The sequence below is a fragment of the Medicago sativa genome, chromosome 3 (genome assembly GCF_051527215.1).
Source record: "Medicago sativa cultivar Bolivia chromosome 3, Bolivia_mono, whole genome shotgun sequence".
In the NCBI taxonomy this organism is placed as follows: domain Eukaryota; kingdom Viridiplantae; phylum Streptophyta; class Magnoliopsida; order Fabales; family Fabaceae; genus Medicago; species Medicago sativa.
In genome coordinates this window covers 9279093-9305720 of record NC_140751.1, presented here as the reverse complement: position 1 = coordinate 9305720, position 26628 = coordinate 9279093, and the positions used below count along the sequence as shown (strand labels likewise).

The 26628-nt window shown below is 34.6% G+C and overlaps 4 protein-coding genes across 7 annotated transcripts; 3 read left to right on the top strand and 1 right to left on the bottom strand.

The window, feature by feature from the left end:
- Window positions 1-2048: 2048 nt before the first annotated feature.
- Window positions 2049-16742, top strand: LOC146935506 (disease resistance protein RPM1-like). 2 transcript variants are annotated; one of them, XM_085750689.1, is made up of 2 exons: window positions 2049-5038; window positions 16578-16742. In XM_085750689.1, exon 1 carries the CDS (start codon window positions 2195-2197, stop codon window positions 5027-5029), a length of 2835 nt encoding a protein of 944 aa, XP_085606815.1. In that variant the 5' UTR covers window positions 2049-2194; the 3' UTR covers window positions 5030-5038; window positions 16578-16742. The 2 variants fall into 2 exon arrangements, with proteins under 2 accessions (XP_085606815.1, XP_085606814.1); XM_085750688.1 differs by lacking the exon at window positions 16578-16742 and adding an exon at window positions 5217-5498.
- On the bottom strand, window positions 8178-12040 carry LOC146935508 (disease resistance protein RPM1-like). The gene is made up of 2 exons (XM_085750687.1): window positions 9078-12040; window positions 8178-8591 (listed from the first exon to the last, which is right to left on the bottom strand). The coding sequence occupies exon 1, from the start codon at window positions 11922-11924 to the stop codon at window positions 9087-9089; it is 2838 nt and encodes a 945-aa protein (XP_085606813.1). The 5' UTR covers window positions 11925-12040; the 3' UTR covers window positions 8178-8591; window positions 9078-9086.
- LOC146935507 (disease resistance protein RPM1-like) lies at window positions 13284-16742 on the top strand. The gene is made up of 2 exons (XM_085750692.1): window positions 13284-16159; window positions 16578-16742. The coding sequence occupies exon 1, from the start codon at window positions 13361-13363 to the stop codon at window positions 16148-16150; it is 2790 nt and encodes a 929-aa protein (XP_085606818.1). The 5' UTR covers window positions 13284-13360; the 3' UTR covers window positions 16151-16159; window positions 16578-16742.
- A 5199-nt stretch (window positions 16743-21941) lies between these two features.
- On the top strand, window positions 21942-26618 carry LOC146935505 (uncharacterized). Of its 3 annotated transcripts, none has more exons than XM_085750686.1 (7): window positions 21942-22136; window positions 23694-23796; window positions 24629-24701; window positions 24795-24888; window positions 25386-25514; window positions 25606-25663; window positions 25861-26618. In XM_085750686.1, the coding sequence occupies exons 3-7, from the start codon at window positions 24647-24649 to the stop codon at window positions 26350-26352; spliced, it is 828 nt and encodes a 275-aa protein (XP_085606812.1). In that variant the 5' UTR covers window positions 21942-22136; window positions 23694-23796; window positions 24629-24646; the 3' UTR covers window positions 26353-26618. The 3 variants fall into 3 exon arrangements, with proteins under 3 accessions (XP_085606812.1, XP_085606811.1, XP_085606810.1); XM_085750685.1 differs by having other exon boundaries at window positions 23681-23796; XM_085750684.1 differs by lacking the exon at window positions 23694-23796.
- Window positions 26619-26628: the final 10 nt, after the last annotated feature.

Sequence of the window (26628 nt, the reverse complement as noted above, 5' to 3'; positions counted from 1 at the left end):
AAGCTATGGACATCTCAATACTGGAGATCATAGCCACTTAAGTCAGATCGTGCTACCCATGCAAATGGTCCCATGTGACATATGCTATTTTTCTCCAACATCTCTACTTTCTCTCATCACCACTTTTTACCCTTTGTACTCCCTCCGCTTTTTAATATAATTTCTTTTTCACAAAAATAACCCAAATATTAAAGTAATAAATTTGTTCTTAACCTTGTCAAAAAAAAATTGTTCTTAACCAAAAAAAAGTAATAAATTTGTTTGAAAAATGTATAACTTATTAAATTGTCATTTATATATAAACACGTTAAATGTTATAATATTTCAAGACAATTATACTGTTAGTATTTTTTTATTTTTTTGGTATAAAAAGGGACAATTATTAGTATTAATAAATGATATAATTGAAAAAAGAATAATAAATACATCGAAAATATTTTATATATGATCTTATATTTGAAGGAATTTTTTTTAAAATAATCTTATAATTAGAGAAAGAGGTAATAAATTATTTATATTTTCTCGGAAAAAGTAGTGCATACTGCACACCCTTACTTAATACTAAAGTATTTTTAAAGATTTTTTTTTAGGAAGTATCTTTAAAGACGTATTCATGTAAAAGAGAATTTTGACAACGTTGATGTATAAAAAAAATGTTTCCAAAGAAGATGAAACAAGTATGTATAGTTGTATAAAAAAATTTGGATGATTTGGTAGAGTTTTTTTTTAGAGAGAGAGAGAGTGAAAATTGAAATTTTGAGAGAGAGAGAGAGAGTGATGAAAGAGTGGCTGGAAGTTGGGTTCTGTCATGAATATGTTATAAACACAACGGCAGTTAATTGCCGCTGGCACCAGCGGCAGTTAACTGATGCCGGCTTGCTCAACGGTAGTTAACTACCGCTGGGAGCTTTTGGGTAATTTTCTTGTGTCATTGTGAAGTTATAAATGTCAGAAAAGCAATTTTCGAAGTGTCATGGAAGCTATGGACATCTCAATGCTAGAGATTAGAGCCACTTAGTCAGATCGTGCAAATGGTCCCAAATGCTATTCTTCTCCTACATCTCTACTTTCTCACATCACCACTTTTTATCCTTTGTACTCCCTCCGCTTTTTAATATAAATTTTTTTCACAAAAATAACCCCAAATATTAAAGAAAGTTATTAAAGTAATAAATTTGTTTGAAAAATGTATAACTTATTAAATTTTCATTTATATATAAATGCGTTAAATGTTATAATATTTCAAGACAATTGTTAGTATTTTTTTTGTACAAAAAATGGACAATTATTAGTATTAATAAAAGGTATAATTGAAAAAAGAATAATAAATACATCTAGAAATTTTTACATGTGATCTTATATTTGAAGACAATTTTTTTTTTAAATAATCTTATAATTTGAGAAAGAGGCAATAAATTACTTGATATTTTCTCGAAAAAAGAAGTGCATAGAACTATTCTTTAAATATACCTTACTTAATACTAAAAAGATTTTTTATAGATTTTTTTTTGAGGAAGTATCTTCAAAGATGAGAAGTAAGAGTTGAACACGTATTCATGTAAAAGAGAATTTTGAGAACGTTGATGTATAAAAAAATGTTTCCAAAGAAGATGAAGCAGGTATGTATAATTGTAATTTTGTTTATTTGTGAAATCGTTTTCTATTTTCTACTTTCATAAGGTTTGGGTTAGTTTTTTATTTAAAAAAGAAGAAGAAAATAGACTCTTGAAATAATAATTATCTTGCACTTTTGAAAATTAATAATAAAAAAATTGTCAAAAAGACGTCGAAAACATAATTAGTTATAAACTATAAAACACGGGTATAGATACAGACACAGACATCAGACACAACATGAACACTGACACGCCAACACCGTTAATATATGTCGGTATCGTGTTGTTGTTGAATACACCATGTGTTTAACACCAGAGCACGCCTAACCCAAAGAGTATCCGTGAGGACGTATAAAGTATATAATTGTCTTAGGCACCGACTTGTTCTGAAAGCAATATGTAACTGCGTGTTGCACACCAAGTTGAAAATAATTTTGTCTCAACAGTCAACACAAGAATAAAAAATTGTTTCTTGTACACTCAACCCTATGCTTATGATACAGAAAAAGCAAAGCACAAAAACAAAGCTTGATTTGCTTGCAAAAGCTAAATCTGTCTAAAAGTAACAAAGAATTGAAATGGCAGAAACAACAGTATCATTTGTTTTAGAGAAACTCTACAGTCTTGCAGAAAAAGAAGCAACTCTGCTGATAGGTGTACATGGAGACTTTGAAGAGATCAAAGATGAACTTGAGAGCATCAAAGCTTTTCTCAAGGATGCAGATACAAGGGCTGCTGATGAAGGAGAAGGAGGATCTGCTGAAGGAGTTAAAACTTGGGTGAAGCAGCTAAGAGAAGCGTCTTTTCGTATAGAAGATGTGATTGATTGTTATAGCATGTATTTGATACAAAGGGAGAATTATTCTGGATGCATAGCTCCAATGAAAAAGGTAGCTCAAGTTGTGAAAACCATGAACCAAAGGCATAAGATTGCTTCTGATATGAAAAACATCAAGTCTTCGGTTGTTGAAATCAAAGAAAGAAGTGTGAGGTATAAGTTTATGGTTGACAATGGACAAGGAAGCTCTAGAGGGACTACTGGAAATGAAAGTTTTGGTGATCTTCGAATGGCTTCGCATTTCATTGAAGAGAACCAAGTTGTGGGATTTGAGTCACCAAGAGATGAATTGGTTAGTTGTTTGGTGGGGGGAACCAATGAGCTGATGTTGGTTTCTGTGGTTGGTATGGGAGGACTAGGAAAAACAACTCTTTCTAAGCATGTTTTTGATAACAAGCTTGTGAAAAAGCACTTCGATTGTCGATGTTTTATCACAGTTTCTCAATCTTATAATATGAAAGAGTTGTTGATTGATATGGTAAAGAAGTTTTGCAAGGACAGCAATGAGCCTACACCAAAGGGTCTGCAGGAGATGGATGGCATTACATTGATTGCTCAAGTGAGAGAATATCTTGAATCAAAAAGGTACTTAGTGTTTTTTGATGATGTTTGGAAAGAAATTTTTTGTGATGAGATTGTAAATGCTTTGTCTAATAACAAGAAAGGTAGTAGAATCATTGTCACCACTAGAACAATTGAAGTAGCTGAATATTTTAGGAAATCTTTTCATGTTCATATTCACAAGCTAAAGACTTTGTCTTCAGAGAAAGCTTGGGAACTGTTCTGTAAAAAGGCATTTAGATCTGAGCCTGAAAATCTGTGTCCGAAAGATCTTGAGAAAATGTCCGAGGAAATTGTTCAAAAATGTCGAGGACTACCATTGGCAATTGTGGCTATTGGTGGTCTTTTATCAACAAAATCTAAAACCATTTTTGAGTGGGAAAAGGTGAGAAAATATCTGAGAACGGAGTTAGAGAATAATACACATCTAACTGGTCTAATGAGGATATTATCCCTTAGTTATGATGATTTGCCTTACCATTTGAAATCATGTATGCTATATTTTGGTATATATCCCGACGACTACGTCATCAGACGCAAAAGACTTACTCGACAATGGATGGCTGAAGGGTTTGTCAAGAAGGAGCACACAAGACCATTGGAGGAAGTTGCAGAAGAGTACATGACAAAGTTGATAAATAGAAGTTTGGTTCAAGTTTCCAAAGATGGTTTTGATGGAAAAGTGAAAAGTTGTCAAGTTCATGATTTGATGCGCGAAGTGATCATCAGAAAAGTGAAAGATTCAAGCTTTTGCCATTTGATGCATGAAGGTCATGAACAAACCATAGACGGAACAGTTAGGCGCTTCTCTATAGCAGCTAATGCAAACAATGTGTTGACCAGTACTGGTAACTCAGGAATTCGCGCTGTATTTGTTTTCGACAAAGGAGAACTGGATGAACATTTCATGGATGGATTAATTTCAAAGTTCAAGCTTTTGAAAGTACTTGATTTTGAGAAATCTCAGTTGAGTTATGTTCCTGATAACTTGGGGAACCTTTTCCACTTAACGTACTTGAACCTGAGTCATACGAAAGTTAAGGTTATTCCTAGATCCATTGGTAAGCTACTGAATTTAGAAACCTTGGATTTAAGGCAAACTCAAGTGCGTGAATTACCAAAAGAGATGAAGAAGCTCACAAAGCTAAGACTTCTTCCGGTTTATTATAGAAAATATGAAGGACATTATTCCATGCTGAACTTTACAGATGGTGTGCAAATGCAAAAAGGTATCGGGTGTTTGATATCTTTACAAAAGCTTTACTTTTTGGAAGCAGATCATGGTGGAATAGACCTTATCGAAGAGCTCAAAAAGTTGAAACAGTTAAGGAAGTTAGGCATAAGGCGTGTGCGGAGTGAATATAGTAATGCATTATGTGATACAATACAACAGATGAACCATCTTGAATCTCTGAATATTACTGCTATAGCTGAGGATGAAATTCTTGACTTGGATTTTATATCAACTCCACCTAATCTTAAAGTCCTTAACTTGAAAGGTAGACTAGCAAAGTTGCCTAATTGGATTCCAAAACTCCAATATCTTGTGAAGTTAAGGCTTGGCTTATCTAACTTCGAACATGATCCACTAGACTCTTTGAAGAACTTGCCAAATTTATTGAGGTTGAATCTGTGGGATGATGCATTTTCTGGTGATAGTTTGCATTTTCAAGTTGGAGGGTTTCTTAAGCTGAAGGAACTTGATCTCACTAGATTGAGTAAACTAAGTTCAATCACTATAGAGAAGGGTGCTTTACTTGCTCTTGATCATTTCAGATTTAACAACAATCCTCAGTTGAAGGTGGTTCCACAAGACCTTAAACACTTGGAAAATCTTCAATTCCTCGGATTTGCTGATATGCCACCTGAATTAGTTGAAAGCATTGATCCTAAGAAAGGTGGACAGTGCCATTCAATAATCAAGCATATTCCTCTTGTACTCATTCGTCAGAAAGTCGGATCAAGATTTCATGACTATGAGTTGTACCCTATTCCTACTCTATCCAATGTCTAAAATATCAAGGTACTCTTTCTTGTGTTTTTCATATCAGTCTTCCCTTAACATGAATGTTTGCATCTTTCTTGATTTCAAGTAAAACTATGTTGTAATGCATGCACAAATATCCTAAGAAAATTAGTCTATCTTGTTATGTTGATTATATCATGCATAATTTGATGGTTCCCTGTGTCTAATTGAACAGATACAAATTCTCCATGTAGAAGTTCAGAAAAAAGATGCTCTGTGTCTCTTCATTCCTTCTATGGTGTGCTTGAATCGCTCAACAAATTGTTTCCTTGAATTGAACTCATCTACTACATAATCAAGGAATGTGTACTCTATTAATTTAAAATTTGGTTTTGACTTCCTTTTTCTGTTTTCTGTTATTTGTGGTGTAGGTGTTTTCTACAAACATTATAATGGACATTTCTATGGATATTTGAATTTGCTATGAATTATTAAGTAAAACATTAAATTTTACAAACTTAAAATAGTACTGATATAATATTTAACTTCATACCTAATAGGATTTTGCACTTCATATGGTATAACATTTACAAAAGGGTAGCTAGTTTCTTCTTATCTAGCAACACCTACCTAAGTTTCTGTTCAGCCTCAATATTCCTCTCATCAATCAAACAACATGGTAGCTAATCTAAGTCAACTGTCTCATCCAAGAGCACTTAGATAATATAGTACGGGTCTCTTCTAACTTAACCAAGGTCTTAGGTTCGAATCCAGCTTTGGGCATGCAGCATCGTTAAAACTCTTAGTAAGATACTTGATTTACATCAATAAAAAAGTCAACTGTCTCCATTTCAATGTCTCTTTGATGGATAAACAAATATAGTTACCCTTTTCTTTACCAATATATCCTCGAAAAGAAATGTTGTAATTTGAAGAGACATTTACTTGATAAAGTTGGAGTCATCAACCTAATATGTTTGTTGTGTGTATACAAACCTAGGCAAATCCTCGAGAATTTAGCTCAATTGGTAGGGACACATTGCATTATATATACAGGGGACGGATTCGAACCCCGAACTCATCACTTATTCAGCTATAAAAGGTGAATTTCTAGCGACTAGACTAAATGACCAAAAATAAATATAAACCTAGGCACTATTCTAGATGTTGCTAATAGCATGGCTCAAATTACATTTATGCATCAAAGTTTCACACTGAACCACTATGCTATATAGTTGGCCATTGTTCCAAAAGGGAAAGTGTAATATACACACCACAAAAAGATGTTAATTGGCCATTAATTTAGAACAACTGCAGATGACAATAATGTACCACCATGATTTGAAAGTCCTCCATCTATATCAGATATGCTTTAACTCATAACTTCAAAAAAAGTATAAAGAAAAGTGTACAGGTACCACCAATTTTGAAGACAATAGGTAAAATATTCTCGGCACCCTCCAATGAGTGATTTAAAACAAAAGCGGAAAAATAGATTCTTATTCTCTATCCAGAAAGACACGAACATCTGGAAATTTTAACATTTTTTTTTTGGGTCCTTTTAGTCTTTTGAAGAAAAAATATGCTTTTACTACGTTAAAATTAAGGATATTTTGAAATATAATGAGATTGAGGTGAGGTGTAGGTTTATTCTGGGGGTGTGTAAGTGGGATGTGGTTATGAAGTAAAAATCTCATACTTTAGTTGTTACAAGAAACGTTGGCCCACAAGGCCATGTTTATTAATTTCTTGATTGTTTGAGAGAATCTCTTTTTCCTCCACCCTCCAAATCTCTTGCACACCGCCCTCTGTTTGTTTTCTCCAAATTTACCCCTAGATAAACTTAAACTTAAAAATACAGTTTGGATTATATAATCTAAAACATACCAATATATAAGGAAACCTCATGCTCCTTCCCTCATTTCTCCATTTTCGCTACATTGTATCGATCTTGAAATCAAGTTGCTCAATACATCGCATTTAAGACATTTTCCACCACCAAACCAAAAGGTTAGCTCACATTTCTTCAAATATTTGGTGTTTGATTTGCCCTTTTTTTTTGCTTTTGGGTACCGGTCATTTTTGGGTTATATAATCTAAAAATTGGTCACACTTATAGAGTGTAATCAATTTGAGAACGATACACATTATATTAATTTGGGGGTAAAATTAGAATAAAAATAATTAATACTCCCTCCGTTTCAAAATGAGTGTCGCTTTAGCCAAAAAAAATTGTTTCAAAATGAATGTCACTTTCAGTTTCCAATGCAATAATAACTTTTTCTTTTCAATTGTACCCTCCAATTAATACTCTTCACACTACTTCCAAAGTATTACTTTTAAAACTAACCAATAGTTAATAAGGATAATTTGGTAAAATAAACATTCTCTTTCTTTTAATCATTGCATTTCTTAATATGTGTGTAAACACCTAAAACGACACTCATTTTGAAACGGAGGGAGTAATACATTAAAAACATCAAACGACACTTATTTTGTGACATTTTTCTTTTGCAGACGGATGACTATGAGATGGAGGGAGCATGAACTTGAAATCAACTAAAACAAGAGGAATTTTAAAGCGTATATGTACTTTTTTTGTTGTTGAGGGAAGCATAGATGTACTGTAAGCCATGTTATTAGCAACAACGTATAATATAGAGAGATTAGGTTTCTTTATATACACAAGTAACACATCAGATTGATGACTCCAATTTTTACCAACATATAAACAAAGATGATGAAACTTTATCCAGGTAAATATATCTTAATTATACTAGTTCTTTCACAATATTGGTAAAGAAAAAAACAGGTTCCTAATATTTGTTATACTGAAGAAGAATACTGAAATGGTGACATTTCACAAAAACTAGCTATCATGTTGTTTGATTGACGAATATCAGTTTGAGTAGAACACTGTCTAGTGTAATTTAAGTACATTTTCTATTTCATCGACCGTCTAGACTCTCAATATTCAGAAATAGCAATTTAGTCCGAGCCGGATTCAGTGGACTACCAATTTAAGGGCGCAAAACATTTTACCACCTAATTTTTCTATTCATGAAGCGTAAAGTCTTAAACTCGAGAAATTACTTGAGAGGAATCAAACTCATCGCCAATTAGATCATATAGAAGCCAGCCTATTAAGAGCTTTTCTTTTTCAGATATAAAGACATTCTAACTTAATTTACCAGTGTTTTATGAAAATCTATTAGTCCTGATTTTTTCTAATTAATGATTATATATACAACAATTGTTTACAACCGATAGATTTCATCGATGTAACATATCCAATAAATAATAGCAACATAATCGCATCTATCTTTCATAGAAATCTGAAATATCCACAGAAACATGCATTCTACTCTATGTAGAAAAGTATTCACACCACAACTATAATAAACAACAAAGCAAATGACAAAAACAGAAAAAGAAAACCATAGAGCGATTCAAGCACCCTTTGTCAATTAATAGAGTACATATTCCTTGATTATATAGCAGATGATTGAGTTCAAGGAAATAATTTATTGAGCGATTCAAGCACACCATAGAAGGAATGAAGAGAGACAAAGAGCATCTTCTTGTGAGCTTCAACAAGGAGAATTTGAATCTGTTCACATGGACATAAGAAACTATCAAAATTGAGCATGATACAAATAACATAACAAGCCAATTGGCCTTGTGAACTTAATTTTTCAATTCTGAATAAATAGTCTTGTTACACATGATTTATGAAAGAGCTTACTGAAGTTAGCAAGTATCAGACATCAATAAACATGCATGATGAAATTATTGTTACACCTTTACCAAACTTCCTTTCGGATAGTTTTTTTTGGTACATTTCCTTTCGGATAGTTGAGCATGCATTACAACATAGTTACAAAAAATATATATTATAAGATTACTTTTTTAGGATAGTTGAGCGTGCATTACAACATAGTTTTACTTGAAATCAAGAAAGATGCAAACATTCATGTAAAGGTAAGTTTGAAGCATTACATGAAAAACACAATTGACAAAATGTACACTAGTAAGAGTGGCAATGTAATTTCAAACATTCACAAGAGAAGCATTGCATTTTAAGAGGAAAGAGCACCTTGATATTTCAGACTTTAGATTGAGTAGGAATGGAGTACAACTTATAGTCATTAAATTTTGATCCTACTGTTTGACGAATTCGCACAAGTGGAATATGATTGATAATCCAATGGAATGGTCCACCTTTCTCTGGATTAATGCTATCAACTAATGTATCTGGCATATCAGCAAATCCTAGGAATTGAAGGTTTTTCAGGTTTTGGAGGTCTTTGGGCAACACCTTCAATTGAGGGTTGTTGTTAAATCTGAAGTGTTCAAGACAAAGTAAAGCTTCTCTGTCTATAGATACAAAACTTAGTCTATTTAATCTAGTGAGATCCAACTCCTTCAGCTTAGGAAATCCTCCTTCTTGAAAATGCAATCTTTCACCAGAAAATGCATCATCCCACAAATTCAGCCTCAACAAATTTGGCAAATTCTTCAAAGTGTCTAGTGGATCATGTTCAAAGTTAGATAAGCTAAGCCTTAGCTTCACAAGATATTGGAGTTTTGGAATCCAATTAGGCAATTTTGTTAGTCTACCTTCCAAGTTGAGTACTTTAAGATTAGGTGGAGCTGATACAAAATCCAAGTCAAGAACTACTTCCTCATCTATAGCAGTAATATATAGAGATTCAAGATGGTTCATCTTTTGTATTGTAGCACGTAACTCATTTACATATTCTCGGCGCACGCGTCTTATGCCTAACTTCCTTAACTGTCTCAACATTTTGAGCTCTTGGATAAGGTCTATTCCACCATGATCTGCTTCCAAAAAGTAAAGCTGTTGCAAAGATTTCAAACATCCAATACCTTCTTGTATTTGCACCCCAGTCGTAAAGTTCAACATAGAATAATGCTCATCATATTTTCTATAATAAACTGGAAGAAGCCTTAACTTTGTGAGTTTTTTTATCTCCCTTGGTAACTCATCAACTTTGGTATGCCTTAGATCCAAGCTTTCTAAGTTGACTAGATTACCAATTGATCTAGGAAGAACTGTGACTTTTGTGCGGCTCAAGTTCAAGTACTTCAGAAGGAAAAGATTCCCCAAGTTATCAGGAACAAAATTCAACGTGGAGTTTTCAAAATCTAGCACTTTCAAAAGCTTGAACTTTGCAGACAATCCATCCATGAAATCTTTAGGCAATTCACCTTTGTCGAAAACAAAAATAGCATGAATTCCTGAGTTGCTTGTGCTTCTCAACACATTTTTGGAGATAGATGCTATAGAAAAACGCCTAGTTATTCCAACTGTGACTTGTTCATCACCTTCATGCATTAAATGGCAAAAGCTTAAATCTTGCATTTTTCTAAGGATCACTTCACGCAACAAATTATGGACTTGACAACTTTTGATTTTCCCATCAAAACCAACTTTGGAAACTTGAATCAAACTTCTTTGTATCAACTCTGTCAAGTACTCATCAGCAACGTCCTCCGGATTTCTTCTCTCTTCACACCTAACAAACCCTTCAGCCATCCATTGCCGAGTAAGTCTCTTCCTAGTGATGATGTAGTCCTCGGGATATATACCAAAATACAGCATGCATGATTTCAAATGGCTAGGCAAATCATCGTAACTAAGAGATAAAATCTTTATTAGACTTGTCAAATGCACATTGCGCTCTAACTCCATTCTTAGATATTGACTCGCCTTTCTCCATTCAAACACGGTTTTAGCTTTTGTTGACAAAAGACCTGCGGTGGCCACAATTGCCATCGGCAACCCTCCACATTTTTGAACTATTTCATTGGACATATCCTCAAGTTCAGTTGGACACTGCCCTAAAGGCTCGGATCTAAATGCCTTGTTACAGAACAGTTCACGTGCTTTGTTTTGAGACAAAGGTTGAAGCTGGTGAACATGCACATGAAAAGATTTCTTAAAATATTCAGCTACATGCATCATTCTACTAGTCACAATGATTCTACTTCCATTGTTATTACTAATTAAGGCATCTTCAATCTCATCAGAAAAACTTTCTTTCCAAACATCATCAAACAAAAGCAAGTACCTCTTTGATTGAAGATGTTGCCTCACATGAGTAATCAGTGTGTTGTTATCCATCATCCATAGAGACTTTGGAATAGGCTCATTGTTGTCCATGCAAAACTTCTTTACCATATCAATCAACATCTCCCTTTGAGTGTAGGATTGAGAAACTGTGATGAAATAGCGACAATCAAAGTGGTTTTTCACAGCTTGGTTTCGAAAAACATGACTAGCAAGAGTAGTTTTTCCGATTCCTCCCATGCCAACAACAGAAACCAACATGAGCTCACTGGTCCCCCCCACCAAGCATCCAACCAATTCATCTTTTGGGGACTCAAACCCGACAACTTGAGTCTCGTGAATGAAATAAGGAGCCATTCGAGGATCATCAATTCTAGGAGCTTTAATCCCTCTATAACTTTCTAATCCACTTTCGGACTTAACTGCATACCATTGACTTCTTTCTTTGATTTCACCAAGTGATAACTTGATGTCTTTTATTTCAGAAGCGATCTGGTGGCGCGAATTCATGGTTTTGATCATGTTAGGAATCATTTGGAGTGAGGCTATAAATCCAGAATGATTGTTATTTTCTGCCACATACTTGCTATACTCATACTCGTCAATCACATCTTCTATGCGAAAAGATGCTTCTCTTAGCTGCTTCACCCAAGTTTTGATTCCTTCGTTGGCTCCTCCTCCTCCTTCATCAGCAGCCTTTGTGTCTGCATCCTTGAGTGAAACTTGAATGCTCTCAAGTTCATATTTGATGTCTTTGAAATCTCTCTCAATCCCTGTCAGTGAATTTCCTTCTTCTTTTACAAATTTAGAGAGTTCCTCCAAAACAAATGACACTACAGCATCTGTCATTTCATTTCAATGTTTTCATCAATTAGGTTAACTCTTGCAAGTAATTTTTGGCAATCCAAACAAGTTCAAGTACCTTGTTTAGTCTACAAGAAATTATTTTTCTATTGTGTGAGGATAAAGACAACTATTTTCAATTTTGTATGATATATGTTTTCATCAGAGTTCCTGCAAAACAAATGACACAAGAAAATTTTTTTTTAAAAAAAAAGAGAGATTTTAAATCTTGCAAGCAATTTTTGGCAACTTCGAGGTGCCTTCCTCTACTGTGAAAGACTTTGACAAAAGACTCTAAACAGAAAACTCTTTGTTTATTTTGTTTGGTGGACAACTATATTACTACATTCAATACTGTCTGTGTCTTATTATTACATTCTCCATTATTTAATTCATTCATTCATTCATTCATGTAAATACAGCTGTGAATGAGAAACAATAATCATTTTTCTTGGTCTTTGGCTCTTTGCAATATTCACTTCTTTGATTGATTTTACTATTTGTATTCGTTTCTACTAGCTCTATCTCGAACTATAAGTCATTTTGGTCATTTCACGTGTATTAAGAAATTAAATTAATTTTGTATAAGAAAAAAATAGAAAATTGTCCTTAATAAATGGTTGATATTGTCTACTTTGCACTCTAAAGTGAGTTGTTCACTTTAGAAGAGTAACACATGTTAAGGATTCCTCAAATAAAAAATATCTATTAAAAAAAATTAATTTTTAATTTTTTGAAAAATATATTGACACAATTTCCAATACATAATTTCTATTTTTTTATATTGTTAGCATTCCATTTATCTTTTATTAATATTAGGGTTTAACTACTATATCAAACCCAATTATATAAATGATAAAAAATTGTTTAAATAAATAATTTAATGTATACAGAATATATTTGCATTTTAAATATACATATATTTGGCATCCCACGTCTGAGGTTGAGCCAGGTTAAGAGCTGGTATAAAGAAGGGGCCAAGGTCAAGCTATGATCGTCACGTTCACAAACCACTACTACAACTAAGACCTCTGGCTTGGTACATCGTTGGCAGGGTCTGGACTATTGTACTCACAGCAAGTACACAAACATCAGAGTTTGCATATAATAAATATAATTTCTAAAATATTTGATATTGTTAGAATAAACTGATAATATGTAAATGATACAATATCCGTTAAGGTTTTTAGCCCTTGCTTCACACGGGTGTTCATATTAATTTTTTGAATAAACTAATGATAGATAATACAAGAAGTTAATTGTGTCTTGATCAAACTAATGATAGTATATTAACAAAAAAAATGTTTCTGCTATGAAATTTTCCACCAAACAAAATACAAAAATAAAAAAATAAATGTTTCTTGTAGACTCATCTAATCATTAGTCAATCTTTCAAAGAATCAAAACATGGCACTTGAAGTTTCTGGTATTGATAAAATGAAATGGCAGAAACTGCAGTGTCATTTGTTTTGCAGCAATCCTTCCCATTTGTAGTAGAAGAAGGAAGATTGTTGACAGGGTTTGGGAGAGACTTCAAAGAGATCAAAAATGAACTTGAGAGCATCCAAGCGTTGCTCAAGGATGCAGACAAAAAGGCTGCTGAAGAAGGAGAACGAGCCAATAAAGAAGTAAAAGCTTGGACCAAACAGCTGAGAGAAGAATCTTTTCGCATAGAAGATGTGATTGATTACTATAACATGAATGTGGCACAAAGGGTCAACCATTCTGGACTCATAGCTTTACTCCAAAATATTTTTCACATGATCCCAACCCTAAAGTCACTTTATCATGTTGCTTCTGAGATTCGTGACATCAAATTATCAGTTGCAGGAATCAAAAGAAGAAGTACAGATTTTGATTTTCAATTTGAAAGAGGGACCAAACAGGCCAGATTTGGTGACCCTGAAATTGCTTCTTATTTCAATGAAGATGTTGTGGGGTTTGAATCCCCAAGAGATGAATTGGTTAGATTCTTGGTGGAGGGAACCAGTGAGCGCATGTTGGTTTCTGTTGTTGGCATGGGAGGACTCGGTAAAACGACTCTTGCTAAGTATGTTTTTGATAAACATGAGGTGAAAAACCACTTTGATTGTCGCTTTCACATCTTAGCTTCTCAATCCAACACTACGAAGGAGTTGTTGATTGATATGATAACGAAGTTTTATGAGCATAGCAATGAGCCTATTCCAAAGGGTCTGAAGGAGATGCATGATATTACATTGACTACTCATGTGAGGGAATACCTTGAATCAAAGAGGTACTTGATGTGGTTTGATGATGTTCGGAAAGAAGAATTTGCTGAAGGGATCGAATATGCCTTGGTAAGTAATAACAAAGGAAGTAGAATCATTGTGACCACTAGAATGATGCATGCAGCAGAATATTTTCGGGAATCTTTTCCTGGTCATGTTTACAAGCTACAGCCTTTGCCTCCAAACAAAGCATGGGAACTGTTTTGCAACAAGACATTTAGAGGGGAGTGTCCAGAACATCTTGAGAAAATGTCCAAGGACATTGTCCAAAAATGTGGAGGGCTACCACTTGCAATCGTGATCATTGGTCGTCTTTTGTCAACAAAAGCTAAGCTCAAGTCTGAGTGGAAAAAGGTGAGTCAAAATCTAATGGAACTAGATGGCAATGTGCATTTCACTCGTCTAACAATGATTTTATCTCGGAGTTATGATGATCTTCCTTGTCATTTAAAACTATGCATGTTGTATTTTGGTATCTATCCGGAGCACTACACCATCAATTGTAAGAGACTTACTAGGCAGTGGATAGCCGAAGGATTTGTTATGTGTGATGAGGGAAAAACTTTGGAGGAAGTTGCTGAAGAGTACTTGAAAGAGCTGATATATACAAGTTTGGTTCAAGTTTCTAGTGTTGGCTATGATGGGAAAGTCAAAAGTTGTCGAGTCCATGATTTGTTGCATCATATAATCCTTAGAAAAATGAAAGATGAAAGTTTTTGCCATATAATGTATGAGGATCAAGAACAAGTCACAGTTGGAATTACCAGACGCTTTTCTATAGCAACTTTCTCAAATAATGTGTTGAGAAACAATAGTAACTCAGGAATTCGTTCTATCTTTGTTTTTGACAATAGAGAAATGTCTAAATATTTCATTGATAGTTTATCTGTCAAGTTCAAGTTTGTAAAAGTTCTTGACTTTGAGCATTCTTTGTTGAATTATGTTCCTGAGAACTTGGGAAATCTTCTCAATCTAAAGTACTTGAACCTAAGTCATACGAAAGTTATGGTTCTTCCTAGATCTATTGGTAACCTACCGAACTTAGAAACATTGGATCTAAGGCAAACTCAAGTGGTTGAGTTACCAATGGAGATAAACAAGCTCACAAAGCTAAGGCTTCTTTCAGTTTATTATAACAAATATGAAGAGCATTGTTCTATGTTGAACTTTACAACAGGGGCACAAATGCAAAAGGGTATTGGATGCTTGAAATCTTTGCAAAATCTTTATTTTTTGGAAGCAGGTTGCGGTGGAGTAGATCTTATACAAGAGCTCAAAAAGTTGAGTAAACTAAGGAAGTTAGGCATAAGGGGCGTGCGGGGAACATATGGAAATGCAGTATGTACTGCAGTACAAGAGATGATCAACCTTGAATCTCTAAATATTACTGCTATAACTGAGGAAGAAATCCTTGACTTGGATTTTGTATCAGCTCCACCCTATCTTAAAGTGCTCAATTTGAAAGCTAGACTAACAAAGTTTCCCGACTGGATTCCAAAACTTGAATATATTGTGAAGCTAGTGCTTGGCTTTTGTAAATTTGAACATGATCCACTAGACTCTTTGAAGAATTTACCGAATTTGATGAGGCTTATTTTGTGGGATGATGCATTTGCTGATGAAAGTTTGCATTTTCAAGAAGGAGGGTTTCCAATGCTAAAGGAGTTGGACCTCACCAGGTTAAATAGACTAAGTTCTGTATCTATAGATAGAGATGCTTTACTTGGTCTTGAACACTTTAGATGTAACAACATTCCTGAATTGAAGGTGTTACCCGAAGACCTTCAAAACTTGAAAAACCTTCAATTCCTTGGATTTGCTGATATGCCAGTTGAATTAGTTGATAGCATTGATCGAGAGAAAGACGGAGGATGCCATTGGATTATCAATCATATTCCCCTTGTACTAATTCGTCATAAAGTAGGATCAAGTTTTCATGAATATGAGTGGCACCACATTCCAACTCAACTCAATGTCTGAAATATAAAGGTACTCTTTCCTCTAACAATGTTATGGTTCTCATGCGAATGTTTGAAAAACCATTGCCACTCTAACCAAAGTAAAAAAAATTCAATTTTGTTTTTCATTTCATTCTTCAATCTTCCCTTTACATGAATGTGTGCATCTTTATTGATTTCAAGTAAAACTATACTGTAATCCAAGCAGAACTATCCGACGAAAAGTAATATTTAGTACATTTTTATACATAATTATAATATTTAAGTTGATTGTGTCTATGTAACATCCCTACTCTCAAAAAAAAAAAAAAAAAATACAACATCCCTCTGCATATTTCGTCAATTTTAATTCAGCATTGAAAAATTAAGGTCACAAGACTGGTTTGCTTGTTATGTTATTCGTATATATCATGCTTAATTTTGATAGTTCCTTGTGTCTATTTGAACAGATACAAATTCTCCATGTAGCAGCTCAGAAAAAAGACGCACTTTGTCTCTTCATTCCTTCTATGGTGTGCTTGAATCGCTCAATAAATTGTTTCCTTGAATTGAACTCATCTACTACATAATCAAGGAATGTGTACTCTATTAATTTAAAATCTGGTTTTGGCTTCCTTTTTCTGTTATTTGTGGTGTTGTTTACTATTAATTGTGGGGTGGATGCTTTCAATTTTCTATGAAAGATCAAGTAAAGCATTAACTTATATAAAACTAAAATAGTATTGATATTTAGCTTCATACCTAATGGGATTTTGCACTTCAGAATGAAATATTTCGTTAATGATCTCAACACCTACCTAAATTAATATTCAGACACAATATTCCTCTCATCAATCAAACAACATAGTAGCTAGTCTAGTCAAAGTTGAAGTCATCAAGCTAATAAGCTTGTTACTTGAGCATAAACAAGCCTAAGCATATGTTGTTGCTAATATCATACATGGCTTACATTATGAGTTACAACATACCTGATATAGATGGAGGGCTTTCAAATCATGATGGTACATGATTGTCATCTGCACTTGTACTAAAGCCATGGCCACTTAACATCTCTTGTGGTGTATAACTTGAGATAATTGGGAGCCATCTATCATAATGGATGCATATCTGTCTAGTAGAGTACAAAATTGTAAGCCGTTAAGAAAAGTGATTAATAATTTTTGGTGAAAGAGAATTACAAATTCTGAACAAACCAACTGATCATTATATATACTATGTGCATCTGAGAATTACTGTGTTAACAAAAACAAATTCTTGTTTTAAACTGCATACTCTACTCTTTGTTTTACCCTGGATATCATTGTTCCTCTTGTTCTAGCAGGTTTCAAGTATATACTCGCATCATTCAATTAATACTACGTGCATCATTCTCAAATTTGTTATACTCCACATGCTCCGAGTTAATACTCGAAGATTAATATATAAATTGTTGAACTTTTTCAATCAAAAGCGACCCTCAATATGAGACGAGAGAATCAAAACTGTAATTATAGAATCCATTGTTAACACTAGCTTGCTAATATTCTCAACACACTAAAAGTGATTAGAACCAACTACAGTCCACATATATAATATGAATTGTGAAAGATTAATTAGTTGAATGAAATCAAACATAAATAACTGTATTTCCAAGTGTATAACAAAATTGGGATGCAGTGATTAAGTGAAGCATATGAAGAGAAAACATACTAGAAGAAATGGGTCTCTACCAAGGCCTGGACCAATGGCTAGACAGTCAAATCTTTCTATCCATTTGTCAACTTCAGAAAGAACCTTGCTTAATATGATTTTTCTTGTCCTTCTCCCTGAAATTAGCATCTCTTTTAAAACAACTTATTTGTAATTTATAGTACAAACGCTTATAATAATAAGTGCTTACGTATAAGCTATTTCTATAGCAAAAGATAAAATGAAGTTAAATTGTTTTCATAAGCTATGAAGGTGAACTTATGAAAATAAGCAAAAAACAGCTTATCATCAATGTCATAAGTTGTTTTTCACATATTCATTGTTACTTTTACCTTCGATTGAAAATGGAAAGTAGTTTACACATGTGAAGATTAAAGAAATACGAAATTGTTGCCAATTCATTGTAGCTGTGATTGAATCGAAGGAGTTGCATCTGAATCCGTGAATGCTGATATAAGGAGACGAATAGAGAGCGGTGTTGTTGGGGTTTGAGCCGGTGATGTTGGAGATACACACGGATGAGAAGAAGCCATTGCAGGGAGGAATCCAAAAATCTATGTGTCAATTTCGAAGAGCACTAACGCGGGAACATGTGGGACTAACAGAAGAGATAAAAAAAATAGAAAATAAAACAGCTATTTTTTAAGATTAAATATGTTTTCGTCCATGTAAAATTATTGGGCTTTCATCCATAACAAATTGATATTTTGTCGTTCTTATAAAAAAAAAAAATTGCATTTAATATTAGATCGGCTGAAACTATTCTTTTAGATACAAAGAATGACGATAGTCATAGAAAACTCATACACCTAGAAAAAGGATATGGGGTTCGAACCTCGATCACAACGATTTGGCCAAAACATAATTTATCAGTAGTCTTATTGAACCTCTCAATGAAATTAGCCCACTCAAATTGACATAGGAGTTAATCGAACCTAAGACCTTGAGGATGAGCACAATTCTCAGGTCTCAAGCCAATTCATCTACTTGTTTTCTAAAATTCATCGGATCGACTATCGTTACTACAGGTCGAGGCCAATAAAACCTGTAACGAAAACACCTTTATATGTTTGTCCATGTTTGAATTGAATTTGGTGGAATGGGGTTTCGAAATTTCAAAGCTTTTAATCTCGCTATGGTAGCTAAGCAAGGATGGAGCTTTCTGTCTAAACCTGAATCGCTGGTTGCTAGAGTTTTTAAATCGAGGTACTTTCCACGTTCCTAGTTTTTGGGTGCTACACTCGGACATAACCCGAGCTTTGCTTGGCGGAGCATTTGGAATTCGCGTCAGTTAATTTTATATGGATGTAGGTGGACAATTGGAAATGGGCAGCAGGTCAGCGTGATGAATGATCCATGGGTTCGAGGTGGTCATGGTAGCTGGATTCAATCCCCACAAAGTCAGGGTGTGCATAGTTTGTGTGTGTCTGATTTGATAGTTGACGAGGAACGAGTTTGGGATATTGATAAGCTTGAATCTCTGTTTCCAGATGATATGGTGCAAGCTATTCTCGATACACCACTCTTTGTAGAAGTTCAGAATGATAAAATAATGTGGATGATGGAACTTAACGGGAGGTATACTGTTAAGACTCGTTATAAACTTGTTATGATGGAGTTGTTACATATTGATCGGTTCCATGTTGAAGGAGAGTGGCATAGAATTTGGAATGTGAATTCCCCTCACAAAGCACGTAATTTGTTATGGAGGATTTGCAGAGGGTGTGTTCCGACGTGTCTCCGACTACAATCACGACATGTACAATGTGAGGTGATATATGTCCCTGGTGTGATACGGATGTTGAGGATGATTGGCATGCTTTTGTGGGTTGTATGGTGGCGCGTGAGAGTTGGTATTGGGCAGGCCTTTCGACTGTGCTGCAACCGCGAGTTGGAACTGTGAGCAGTTTGGCAGATTTTGTTTTTGATATATGTCGTTCCGAAAGCCGAGACATTGCTGGTCGGGTGGCTTCACTTCTTTGGCAAATTTGGCCTGCACGTAATGATGTCATTTGGAATGCCGCTCATCATACTTCAACAAGTATTGGGAGGACGACACTAGATGCATGGCAGCAATGGCAGGAGGTTCATAAACATCCCCCACAACCGGTTGTGCAACACGGGCAGAATAGAGTGCAAGGTAACAGCTCAATTTGGGAGAAACCACGCGAGACATGGTTGAAGTGCAATGTGGATGTCGCGTTCCATGACCGTAACCATATTACATCTTTTGCGTGTTGTGTTAGAGACTCCCGCGGGCAATTTATTCGGGCTCAAATGAAATGGCAGCGGGCAAATATGACAGTTTTGGAGGGGGAGGCAGTAGCCTTACTCGAGGCTCTTCACTTTGCTGATGCGAACAGATGGGACCGGATTGTCTTCGAGTCCGACTCATCTACTCTAGTGCAAGCTCTATCGTCTCCGTGCCTAGGTGATTCGGAATTCTATACTATTGTTTCTAGTATTATTTATCAGTTATCTTTACATTCCAACTTCGAGGTGAAGTTTGTTAGGAGACAAGCGAACATGGTTGCTCATAGTTTAGCTAGGGCGGCCTGTTCTTGGGCTAGTCACCGTATTTTTGATTCTTATCCTTCTTGTATTGAACATTGGATGATTAATGATAATAGTTAACTTTGTTTCGGTAAAAAAAAAAAACATTGAGGGTTGAATTTTGTCCCCCAGATGTGGGTTTTCTAACTACTCTAGTCTAGTGTTAAGTGTGACTGTTTTTGGGTTTTTTGAGCTACATTACCTAACACTTAACTAGAATAAAAACCAAATTGAAGTTTAGGCCATTAACACTAAGGGATGAAATCTGTCTCCGTAGGATGTGAGCTTCATAAACAAATGTCAATCTTGCTACGTAACACACCTAAACTTTTTCAATAAAAAAAGAGACCAAATTGTCCTTTTTAAGTGATATCATCATAAACAAATCAATATTCACGCAATGATTTAGATAGAGATTAAATTGTTTAAATTTATTTTTTATAAGAGGTAAAAACTATATTTTAGAGACTCAAATGAAGTCTTCATTCTATCAATTTTGAAACTACAAACTTGAAAACATTGTCATAGTCGCACTTAGGCAACTATTGAGAGAATATAACTACCTCAACAATACACATGATTTCTCTAACATGTGAATCACACCATTAACAAAACTATCTTTGTTTTTTTATATATAAACAAAGGAGAACTACCTTGCAATACTCAAGGTTTCTTTCTCCCATGAATCCCACTACCTCTAATGAAACCCACACTAAATAAAAAACTTAATTTTTTTATTTTTGAAAAATATTATTATACAACACTTTTTTTATTACTTTTTTTTAAGGAAACACGTTTTTTATTATAGAAATATTATTATTCAAAATTTAATTTAAAACAATTTTAAAATAACTAAAAACCCATTTTATTCATATACAGTAGAAACTCTTTAATTTAATACTCGGTAAATTAATAAACTCTCTAAAATAATAAATTTGTGCGGTCCCGACTTGGGCCAATGTAAAAAATTGAAAAACTCGATAAAATAATAAGATAATAATTTTTCGGGAGATCCCTTTGTAATTTTCGATCCCAAGAAAATCATAAATTAATAATTCATAGAAACTGAAAAAAAATATATTAAGAATACATTGAACACATTTGTTCCTCTTGATTACATTTACTGTACTTCAAAAGTCATTATTGATTTCCAATGCATATGAACACAGTAGTTACTAATTTACGTTGAGTCCCAAGGTTCGCTGCAACGTAATTCTAAGAGGCATAGACTAATTTACCTTTTTGTTTGGTATGTACAGTATAATTACTTAAAAACTCTTTAAATTAATAATTATTAATTTATCGATAAATTAATAACTTTATAAATTAATAAATTTCTCCTGTCCTGACATTATTAATTTATAGAGTTTTAACTGTATATGGAATTTCATTAAAACATACTAGCCACGTGTTACAGATCCATTGGTCTCCCACGCATTCCCTCACATTCTTGCAAACTTTAAAATATCCCCATCATCATCGTCATCATCACAATTTAACAATATTTATTTATTTCCTTCAAAAAAAAAAAAAACAATATTTATTTATTCTTTAACTAAAAAAATTTCTTCGTCAAACTCGTACGAACGCATATTCCGGCAAATCGACACTTCGTAGGTTTCTGTCCCACACTACCTTCGGATCTTACATCACACCATTCACCCCTTCCTTTGCTTTCAAATTTCCCTTCAAAATTGTTACCTTCTTCCTCTTCAATTTCCCATTTTGATGCCATGAAGAAGAAGCTTGATACCCGTTTCCCTGCTGTAAGTTTTTTCTGTTTTTTAGCTTTAAAGTTTGTATTTTTTTATAGTGCCGTTGTGTTTTTGCATCTGGATATTTTTTTTTTGTTTTTATTGATTTTTATATAATTGAGCTTTTTTTAATTTGGGTTTGATGATAAATTGATAATTTAGGGTTTCTGGGTTGCGGGGGTGTGAATTGGGTGGAATGGTATGATGGGTGTGACTGGAATTTTAGTATGATTCATAAGATTTATTTGTATGCTAATAGCTCACGTAGACACCGACACCGGTCACAACAGTGACACATCGACACCGATAATAATTTGCGTAGATACATAATTAAATGCAATTACATGTGTCAGTGTCGTGTTGGATATTGGCATGTGTCAATTGAACTTTGTTTATTTATTTGGGTTTGATGATAATAGGGTTTCTAGGTTGTGGGGGTGTGAATTGGGTAGAGTGGCATGATGGGCATGACTGGAATTTTTGTATGATTCATAGGATTTTGATGTCTGCTAATAGCTCACATAGACACCGACACCGGTCACGACACTAATACATCGACACTCATGATAATTTGAGAAAATATAATGACATGTGTCAATGTGGTGTTGGTGTGGAAAACTGACATGTGCCAATTGAGCTTTGGTTACTTAGGTTTGATGATAATTGAGGGTTACTAGTTGTGGGGTGGTGTGATTGGAATTTAGTATGATTCACAGGACTTATTTGCCTGCTAAAAACTCAGAGAGCAATACCGGTCACAACAGTCACATTGACACCGATAATAATTTGAGAACATACATAATTGAATGTAATTGCATGTGTCAATGTCGTGTCGGATACCCGCACATGTCAATTGAGCTTTGCTTATTTGGGTTTGATGATAATTGAGGGTTTCTGGGTTATCGGGGTGTGAATTGGGTAGAGTGGTATGTTGGGTTTGACTTGAATTTAGTAAAGTTCATAGGATTTATATGCTCGTGTTTGATTATAATTTGAAATATATAGGTTAATAGTTATGTCTCATGCGAGTTTTAGCCAGTGCTATCAATAACCCATTATTTCGCTACATCTGCTAGCAAAACTGGAATAGAGGCAGCTATTGTCCTATTAGAAAAATTAGGACAGCGTCACGGTTTTTATAGCGGATTCATCAAAATCCTCTATGATATAGCGTTATAGTGCCTCTATCGCCGCTATTTGACAATACTTGTTTAAGCCTTTTTGGTGCTTGGTTGGTTTGGGTGGGGTCTATAATTGCTGTTAGTATCAAAATAAGTGAGGAATGCATTCATTGGGGCTGTTGTTGAGCTTTACGATGGGTATGTTTTATTGGGTTAACATACCTCTTTGGCCTTCCATTTGAATTATCCTAATGCTCTGGAAATTTGAAGTGCACAAATTTTCCGTTTGTGAATTCGATGATCCTTTTGTGATGGTTACGGTTAGAGAGATATAGGCTTATGTTTGCATTACCCCTTTAGTTTTGTGAAATCTAAATGCAAAAGATAAAATTTGTCTTTTGTGTTTTTTGCCTCAAATTCTGATGCAAACTGCAGTGCAAAAATGCAGATAATTGTTCATTTGTCGCTTTTGCTGCAAAGAAGATGCTTAATCATACAAAGTATGCTTGTACAGATGTGCCAGAACATTATTTTTTATCACAAGGTTATAGGTAATAAATGATAGTCCTTGCCCGTTTTCCATATTATCCCAATTACTTGAAGTGAAGCTTGCAACACATATGCACATTGTGCAAACTGTGATGTTAAATAATGTAATCAGAGAGATGGATTGGTTAAACCGAATGAAGATGATTATAGAAGAATGTCATTGTCAAGACTGAAGTCTTTTATAAGTGTAGGTTATGTCAACTTTTTTCCAGCTGCTGCTGTCATATATATAGATAAATTGCTCATTCTCTAGCATCGTATGTGTAACTTATACAATTGTATAGATCTCCTCCTACAGTTATCCATATATGAAAAGATTGCATTGACCAAACCTATTGGATACATTTATGATTACACCTGGAGTTCGGGTTTTGGTTAACACTGCAACTGATTGTGTCCTTCATTCTTTCCTCTTTGTTAAAGTGTTCTATGCTTAGATTTAATGCTGTAGCAAAATTGCTGACCATGTTTTGTGGAATAGTTTTTGTATCTTGCTCCTTTTGATATATTGAGTAGCTTAACCTTGTTGAATCACACTGTTCTGCTTAGCCAATAGGAGTGGAAGTGTTGTCAAACAGTGGCTATAACAGCTCTATAGCACTATAGTGTAGCGGAATTGGAACAAATCACAATCGTTCCGATCTAGTACAAAGTATTGTCAAACAGCAGCTTTAGCATAACAGAATTTAAACATTCCGTTATTTCCTACAATCCGCGATTGACAACACTCAGTGGGGAATTTGAGAATATAATTTAGAACCTTTACAAATAATCTATTTAAGCAAAGCAATCTATTAAGAGAATGCTTTATCTCATGAAAACATTAATTTGCAGGCTCGGATAAAGAAGATAATGCAAGCAGATGAGGATGTTGGAAAGATAGCACTGGCAGTTCCTGTTTTAGTTTGTGAGTTGCTTTTAGTTATTTCTTAGTTAAATTTTGGGCATTTGATGCGTCTTTTCTCTCATGTTGTTGACCTCGGTCTTGATTTTCTTACAGCAAAAGCTCTGGAATTATTTTTGCAAGATCTTTGTGACCGAACTTATGAAATAACTCTACAGAGAGGAGCAAAGACCATGAATGCATTGCATTTGTAAGTTGTGGAACACTTTATTTTCTATATTTTTCTTGAGGAAACCTTCCGCTGTGAATTGTTTCTGTCCATGCATAGACCGATTTTACTTGTGCTGGTGTTTGATTTAATGATTAAGAATTGAGGTTACTAAAATTTCCGATTCTCATCTCTCGGTCAAAGACGGTCAGATCCATGCTAAGTATGAACTGATCACCCTAAATGTAAAGCATTTGGGTTTTAGTTTTATATCTCCGAATAGAGTTTTCGGAAAATTTACTGTCGGGCCTGTTTGTTACGAATTATAAAATAAGTGATTTTGGCATTCAATGATTTAGAGAAGCTATTTTGTGTTTGTTTATGTAATAAGAATCACTTTTAAAAAAAAAAATCATCGATACAAAATAATGTTTATGAGAAGCTGCTCAAAACAGCTCTCCATTCGAAGCAGATTTTAGATATATATAATGTATTATGTATTGTGAGCCTAGTCTAACCAGTGGTGACACAAATTTCAGGAAACATTGTGTACAAAGCTACAACGTCTTTGACTTTTTGAGAGACATTGTCAGCAGGGTTCCTGACTATAGCCATGGACATGGCCATTCTGAGGCTGGGGCTGATGATCGCGCCGTTCCAAAGAGAAGGTTCGAAGTCCAGTAGCTTTTATCTTTTTATTTATCTTGTCTAATTTATCTATGCATATAAGCAATTAAAACCGCTAAGAATGTTTACCAGGAAAGCTGCTGGTGATGATTGTAATGACAGCGATGAAGAGGCTAAGCGGAGTAAAATGGTAATTTCCCTTTTAATGATAGGTTCAAATAAGTCACTTCATAGAGCCTCTTTATTCATAAGCATCTATAACCTTATAATTGGGAATCAAATGTTTATCTCAGTTAAAAAGTTCTAAGAAAGTAGAAGGTAATCTAAACTAAGACCTGCTGCAGTTTTTAGTCATGATCGATGATGGTTAATTTTGTTTGATTACAGCTTGAGTTGGGCCACACTGGCGGTACTGGTAGGGGAAGAGGAAGGGGTAGAGGAAGAGGCCGCGGTCGAGGGGCTCGAACTGCAGAAAGAGAAACCTTACATCAGCAGGTTGAATCTGAACCTTGCACTTCTATTCAGCAAACTAGCAAAGACGTCCCCAATCCAAGTATGGCAATAGATAATGGTTCAGAACCAAGGGAGTTATCAAAGGAAAATATTGCAGCTCACGAAGGAAGTACTCAATCTCTCCGAAACATTGACCTGAATGCCAACTTACATGAAAACGAGGACAAAAACAATACAAGCACGGATATACCTACTCAGGCCCCATTGCCTGAACCTGCTGCAACAACAGATATGCAACATGAAGAAATTCCAGGTTGGTCCCTTTCTGATGTCGACAAGATGGCGATTGACACGCTGCAGCTTGCAGCAAACCTTGGTAATAGGCTAGATGAGGATGAGGAAGATTATGATGAGGAGGAAGAGTAGCTAACACCTTAAGGTGGAAATCATGACTCTGATGCTATATGAATGATCCCTTTTTTTCTTTGCCTGGTATACCAATGACCTTGTGTAGATACTAGCAAATGTAGTTTCTTCTTATTTAGTTTCACCACTTTTTAGGGTTTAAATGGATATTGTTGTTGTAGGTTACATCAACTTTGCTAGTACATGATTTACTTCTTGGTAAAGTTGGGTTACCAGTTGGTTTCATTGTTGTTTTATTTAAGATATTGTCTGTCAATGGTTTTCTACTTCTGAGTT